Source organism: Seriola dumerili, unplaced genomic scaffold (assembly GCF_002260705.1).
Source record: "Seriola dumerili isolate Sdu_G_001 unplaced genomic scaffold, Sdu_1.0 BDQW01000149.1, whole genome shotgun sequence".
Lineage (NCBI taxonomy): Eukaryota > Metazoa > Chordata > Actinopteri > Carangiformes > Carangidae > Seriola > Seriola dumerili.
Genome location: NW_019174404.1, coordinates 20974933 through 20982554, shown reverse-complemented (window position 1 = coordinate 20982554; position 7622 = coordinate 20974933). Strand labels below are relative to the sequence as shown.

Here is a 7622-nt window from a genome sequence, read left to right as displayed (position 1 = left end):
TGATTTACTTAGATTAACAGCGCAGTTGACTACAGGCGCAAAAGTGATCGGGCCGGCCCTATTTAAATGAGGATTTTGCGTGAGTTAAGGGTGTTCACCGTGGCGAATGCAAACGAGCAGATTCAATTGGACCGGAATTGGAGGTGCTGGTACAAGAGGCAAACAAGCACATTTCTGAGTTATAGCAAAGGAATTTAACCGTTATTAGGAGGAACGCAATATGGGAGGCAATCTGTGACAAGGTTAATGCTGTGGGGGAAACCAAAAGAACACCGGATGAAATGAAGAAAAGGTGGCAAGACATTCGTAGAAGAACAAAGGAAAAAATCGCACAGAATAACAAATCGGCAAATAAAACAGGTGGAGGACCGGCGGAGGAGGAACCTCTGTCTCCCATTGAACAGCAGGTGCAGCTGACGTTCTGTGATGAGCAGATTACTGGGATAGAGGGAATATTTTTAATTCATTCAGATACACCACATAAGACATGAACGTGCGTCATGAACGTTCTTTAGCTGTGCAATGGAAAAGCGTAATTGCCAAAAGGGTTTTTTTTGTTTGTGCGTTCCAGCAGGGGCGCAGAAGTGTGTGCGTTTTCATTTGTTTTAAGTTTCAGGAAAAAATGACAGGAACTGGGCCGAACTAAATGTTTCCTATGTCTAAAAGAAAGTGGGCTTTAGTACATAAAAATGTGAGTTTTTGGTTTTGTCAAAATAGCACAAACAAGAAACACTTGACATTATGATGCAACATTTATTATTTAAGGATTTTCTGAACTCTGAACGAATGACTTTTTTGTTTTTTTCTTTTTCAAAGGACAATCATGGCATCGCCGGATAACCGATATGTCTCGATTATTTTTTCTTCTGCCATTCCAAAAAGAGTGACACGAACAGAAAAGATGCGTTCTCTCCGTTGCCTGTCGTGCCTACGCCGCCTCCTTGCAACAATGACCGCAGCCATCTGTGCGCACGGCTGTGCCAGGTAGCCTAAGACTTGACTTTCAAACGTGCTAAATATAGACGCAAAAATAATCAGCGCAATTAGTTTGAGGTTTGGTAAATCACATTGCGTGCGCAAAATGATTCTATTTGCATCTACTCCTCCCAATATTTTGCGCGTTCTGGCAGGCACGCCTATATTGCATATTCATGAAGGCAGAAGCGCAAAATGGATAGCGTGTGTTATTTTGCCCGACTGACGGACGCAATCCTCGGTGCGCCCGGTTGGTAGATCAGCATCAACATGTGTTTGCGCGTGCTGTCGCGTTTGCTCGCGTTTTTACGCACGCAAAGCTTAAGTAAATCAGGCCCTAATTGCGCTGATTATTTTTGCGAATATATTTAGCACATTTGAGAGTCAAGTCTTAGGCTACCTGGCACAGCCGTGCGCACAGATGGCTGCGGTCATTGTTGCAAGGAGGCGGCGTAGGCACGACAGGCAACGGAGAGAACGCATCTTTTCTGTTCGTGTCACTCTTTTTGGAATGGCAGAAGAAAAAATAATCGAGACATATCGGTTATCCGGCGATGCCATGATTGTCCTTTGAAAAAGAAAAAAACAAAAAAGTCATTCGTTCAGAGTTCAGAAAATCCTTAAATAATAAATGTTGCATCATAATGTCAAGTGTTTCTTGTTTGTGCTATTTTGACAAAACCAAAAACTCACATTTTTATGTACTAAAGCCCACTTTCTTTTAGACATAGGAAACATTTAGTTCGGCCCAGTTCCTGTCATTTTTTCCTGAAACTTAAAACAAATGAAAACGCACACACTTCTGCGCCCCTGCTGGAACGCACAAACAAAAAAACCCTTTTGGCAATTACGCTTTTCCATTGCACAGCTAAAGAACGTTCATGACGCACGTTCATGTCTTATGTGGTGTACCTGAATGAATTAAAAATATTCCCTCTATCCCAGTAATCTGCTCATCACAGAACGTCAGCTGCACCTGCTGTTCAATGGGAGACAGAGGGTCCTCCTCCGCCGGTCCCCCACCTGTTTTATTTGCCGATTTGTTATTCTGTGCGATTTTTTCCTTTGTTCTTCTACGAATGTCTTGCCACCTTTTCTTCATTTCATCCGGTGTTCTTTTGGTTTTCCCCACAGCATTAACCTTGTCACAGATTGCCTCCCATATTGCGTTCCTCCTAATAACGGTTAAATTCCTTTGCTATAACTCAGAAATGTGCTTGTTTGCCTCTTGTACCAGCACCTCCAATTCCGGTCCAATTGGATCTGCTCGTTTGCATTCGCCACGGTGAACACCCTTAACTCGCGCAAAATCCTCATTTAAATAGGGCCGGCTCGATCACTTTTGCGCCTGTAGTCAACTGCGCTGTTAATCTAAGTAAATCACTCGCAAGGCCCAAACAGGCAGCGCGCGCAATCTATCCGTGTGCGCACGCAATTTAGCGCTCTTTATTTGGGATCTTAGTAAATCAGGCCCTAAGACTTGACTTTCAAACGTGCTAAATATATTTGCAAAAATAATCAGCGCAATTAGTTTGAGGTTTGGTAAATCACATTGCGTGCGCAAAATGATTCTATTTGCATCTACTCCTCCCAATATTTTGCGCGTTCTGGCAGGCACGCCTATATTGCATATTCATGAAGGCAGAAGCACTAAATGGATAGCGCGTGTTATTTTGCCCGACTGACAGACGCAATCCTCGGTGCGCCCGGTTGGTAGATCAGCATCAACATGTGTTTGTGCGTGCTTTCGCGTTTGCGCACGTTTTTACGCACGCAAAGCTTTAGTAAATCAGGCCCTTAGTATGGAAAGGTTACACATTATCATTTTAATGCACAGCCATTCGCCACAGACATGTTTTCTAGGAAGGAAATGTTTTCAGTTTTGTTGCTGCCCCATTCACAAGTAACTTAACTGATAGGTTACACACTATGCAGATCAGTACTAGACATGTGAAGTTAGAATATGCTTAGCTACCGCTAAATCATCACCTTCTAGCAATTGTTTGCTTAAAAGAAACGTACGTGATTAAAGGACTTTCAGAGAAAAACTCTTGGATAATGCAGCTCATTCTCAACCCCTTTTAGCGGGGCCATTTGTCTTAAAATTGATTTCATTTTTGTTGTACCTTTTCCTCTGACTCCTCCCAGCATGTCATATGCAGAACTCCAACGTGACTTCTAAAAGTGTCTTAATCGTCGCTTTAAAGGCTAAATCAAGATGAAGGGTCTTCAGCTGTGTGAAGTTTTTGGGGAAAAAAGAAAGAACCAAAGCGACGCCTTTCTTGAAAATACATATACTGTCATATTAAAAGAGGAACCTTCTTCTTTTTTGGGGGGAATCAGAGGAATAAGTGGAGCTTTGAACTGCAGTTGGTGTGTGGAGGGAGATGCATGCAGCTTCATCCTCAACACATCTCTTCTCTCTGTCTCTACTTTACTTCCAGATCCACATCATTGACTTTGATGATGAGAATAACATCATTAATAAGAATGTCCTTCTGCACCAAGCTGGGGAGATATGGCACATTGGCGCCAGTCCTGCAGATAAGGCTGTGCTTACCACCTGCTATAACAAAAGTGAGTCCTACTGTTTCCTTCTGTCTCTGGCTCCATTCTCTGCTTTATGCAACATGTCTCTCTTTCTTTTTTTCTTTCTCTTTTTTTCTTTCTTTGTCTCTTTTTTTCCATATACTTTATCTTCCTTTCTTTTTCCTATGTATTTCTTCCCTCTGATGACCTTATACGGAGCTATAGAGTTTAGTTGTGACTTGTAACATGTAATCGGTCTTTAACAAATGACCAGTCTTCACAGGTCTGACAGCAGCAGCTGTGTTAGAAGTCATGTTCAGACTCTGATAGAATCAATACTAATGTGTGGACATGATGACCCACATTATGGGATAATAAAAGTGACTGTCTGGCAGGAAAAAAAAAATCCTTGTAGGTCACACACGTCATCTGTGCTTTGGTTTTCTTCTAATTGAAAAGATATCTTCTAATCAGAATTGAAAGTTGGAAACAATCTACAGCAGAAATATCCACGGTAGGTAAGACAGTTGTAATCAAAAATGAAGCCCTCTGGGATGTAAGACAGTTTATTTGACAATGGTGCACGTCATCGTTCAAACGGGACACACAGGCATATTTTCCACTCCGGCAGTGATGGAGCGGTTAGAACCAGAGGAACCAGCCTCAAGAACCCATTGCTAGATTAACAATCATGTTCTCTCATCCCCATAATCATTTCAGTTAACACAGGCGTACGCTGCCATAGCTTTGACAAGAAATACTACTTTAATTTTAATGAGTAAAAGGGTGATATGGATGTAGTCTTCCTTATCATTAACGTGTGATAGCAGATTTATCCCAATTATCCTCATTTGTGAACAGAACAAAATGCAACAGCGAATTAAAGATAGGGCCCGATGGTTACTTTTTGAAGCTGATACTGGTGTCAGTGTGTAATTGTTAAAACAATCTGATAATTTTATACTGTATATTTCCCTTTATTTTTTTACTTGAACACGTTACAAACAAACATTTTTTGTTAGAGTCTCTGATGGTATTCACAGTTCCACAAGAACACACGTAAAGAGAAGATGCAGACTGAGAAAAAGCCTATTATTACCACTCAGAGATGAAAGGAATAAAGTTGATCATGTCATAACAAAAGTATATGTCAAGGTCTGGTATATGCTAGACAGTAAGTGTCTGATATAATCGGTTCTCATAGTCCATGCTGGATGCTGGAGACATGGGCACGGAACAGAGATTCAGTCGTTTCTAACGGTACTCGGTTCTTGGCAGCAGCTGTTAATGCAACAAACAGAACAGTTTCAGGAATTAAACAATGTGGTCAGACATGGAGGTGGATGCTGCCTTGAATGCTTTGTTGCACAGACTATGGGCCGACCAGCGGAGACCCAGAGACACTGAAGCTCACCTCTATTTGTTTAAACGTGTATAGGCTGTAGACATGTGCATGGCTGATGAATTCACACACTAAATATCTAAAAAATTACCAATAAACACTGTATTTCACTCAGAAAATCCATCATGTAAGTGTTTCTGTCATTGTCACAATTGATTATGAATGCTGGTGAGATGGGTGGTGAAGGCAGGAAGGAGTGTGTGTGGCTGCCAGCGTGGTGTCTCCAGTGCACAGTCACTTCGCATGTTCACTGCAGCGATTTTACACACAAAGACTGTATGAAAACTAAATCATACCGGTGATAGATATTATTAATATCTATTGACTGTTGGGCAATTCTTTCATGTTATTTGATGTTATCTTGGATTTCTACAATCATGATCATTTAATCAGTTAGTCTAGTCCACGTGGTTGAGGTGAATATGCTCACGCTGAATATCGGGGGCTTTCCTCAATCCTGCCACCTGCCGCATCAGCATTTCAGCAGCTGCAGTGCGCGCCACAGCTGACCACAAGTGTCAGTCGCTCTCCTCTGCTCTTTGGAGTTCTGGGAATGTGATGGTGACGCAGCTCTGATGAAGTATTATCTTATTATAATATCGCACATTTCTCCCGTCGAGTTTGTTTTCACGGATCCGAACTTTTTGCGTAGGAAGTGACATCACCGCTCTCACGCTCCAGATCTGAATCCAGTAGAACACCTTTGGGAATGTGCAGCTGACAAATGTGCAGAAATATTGTGATACAAACACATCAACATGGAATCTCATTCTCAGAATTATTTTGTATAGTTGTGGTTTGAATTACTATTAATGAGGGTTAATGAGGGTCCTCACATGTGTACAGGTCAATCTGTGTGCCTAAGGCTGCGTCATGTAGGAGCGGAAACCCACCGGCCACCCCCCCACCAATGAACACCACAACACCACACACACATACACATACACACACATACACACACATACACATACACACTACCACACTCCTCTTCTCTCCCTCCCTCTCTTTCTTCCCACTGTCTCTCACTCTCTGTCAGGTGATTTCTGCATGCTTGAGTTCACAGGATGACAGCCACTCTGAATCTCAGACAGCCAACCATGCACTGCTGCACACACCACACACTCACAGATATATATGTGTATATATAGAGTACATACAAACACACACACACACAAGTGCATTCCTATAGTGTTTCCATACCGCCTCCCACTGGCACTCCACATATGGGTAAGAAAAGGCTTTTGTTCAAGATGATTGCTTGCCCACTTACTCCAAGTGCAAGGTTGTCTAAAACCACTCAAGAGCCTGTGGACTCGCACCAAGTTGCTTTTTAATTTGACAAATAGGCCTAACGCCAGTGTTTCATAGCCCAACGCCTGCCCACATGCTGTCAATAGCTACACCAAAAAGAAATTAAGCTCTTTTGCTCCCTCTGTTTTCTCTCTCCCTCTCTCTCTTTGCTTCCTCTCTCTCTTGGTCTCTCTCTCTCTGTGCGATAGGTTATGCCCCCCAGCCTCAAACTTTTATTCCAATTACTGTATCAGTTCTACATTTACTCTACTGGTTCCAATTAGCAGCTCTGGCTCTGGTGTGGATGTGCCAAAATAACTAATTTGTGATGTGGGTTTGAAGGAGTGTATGCATGTCACTGTGTTAGTGCCTCCTCAACACCCCCCCCCCCCCCCCACACACACACACACACACACACACACCACCAGCACGACCACCAGCACTCTTACTCTAACTCTCACGCCCACCACACACACACACACACACACACACACACACAAACACACTGCACTCTAACAATATGTGACTGACTGTGTGTGTGTGTGTGTGTGTGTGTGTGTGTGTGTGTGTGTTGTCCCCCTCCAGCCAGTGACAGCAGGGTGGTTTCCTGTGCAGCAGTATGGCGGATGCCCTCTGACTGGGAGACAGGTAGCCATGAGTCACCTGACGACACCGCTCACAACCCCCAAACGCTGGAGCTGCTCTGCCACCTAGACGACAGTGTCCACGGCAACGCTGCCTGGTAGGAGGAACTATAGCATTTGGGCTAACAGCTAGAGTTACAGTACAAGTGATGCAAATGCAGTTATTGTTTCGATCCACAGTATTGTGCAGTTATGTGTTTGGCTCCTTGTGTATTTGAAGGAAGGGATATTGTTGATATTTTTGCACACTACACAACATCTAATAACTCATGGGGATCCAAATAAACTACAAGCAGAAGCCTGAGACATGGTCAGATACCATTGCATTAAAAAAATAAAAATAAAAAAAATGAACAGTGGTATACTGCTGAGTGGATGTGATATGATCGCTGTCATTATGTATGGCATGGCTCAGGTCAAACCCTTTGTAAAACATGAATAAATATGTTCAATAGTTGTTCTAACACTAGTGCCACCCCCCTCAAAATTAAAGCCTTGCATACTGTACACGTTGCCTTTATACTGGTGGGACCCTCCAGTGTAACATGTTTCCATATTGTTGACATTTTGCTAATGGCAAAATAACGTTATACATTATTTACAGGAAATCAGTTCTTTGCTGCTCTAAAACAGTAGTTGCCAGTGTGTAAGCTACTGTTTTAAGGGCAGTGGAGAAGAATTGATTCACAGGAAAGCTTCCATTTGACCTGGGTGTGAAACTATAGTTAATGAATAAATTACATGGTACTGGATTGGTGCATAGACTTGCGTACTCGCCGGTA

General features: G+C 42.6%; 1 protein-coding gene across 1 annotated transcript in view; it reads left to right on the top strand.

Moving 5' to 3' along the window:
• Positions 1 to 7622, top strand: part of eipr1 (EARP complex and GARP complex interacting protein 1) — a 68949-nt gene that overhangs the window by 8093 nt on the left and 53234 nt on the right. The window contains exons 3-4 of the mRNA XM_022750720.1: positions 3420 to 3552; positions 6782 to 6938. Of these exons, the coding sequence (XP_022606441.1) occupies positions 3420 to 3552; positions 6782 to 6938 (290 nt within the window). The remainder of the gene's footprint in view (positions 1 to 3419; positions 3553 to 6781; positions 6939 to 7622) is intronic.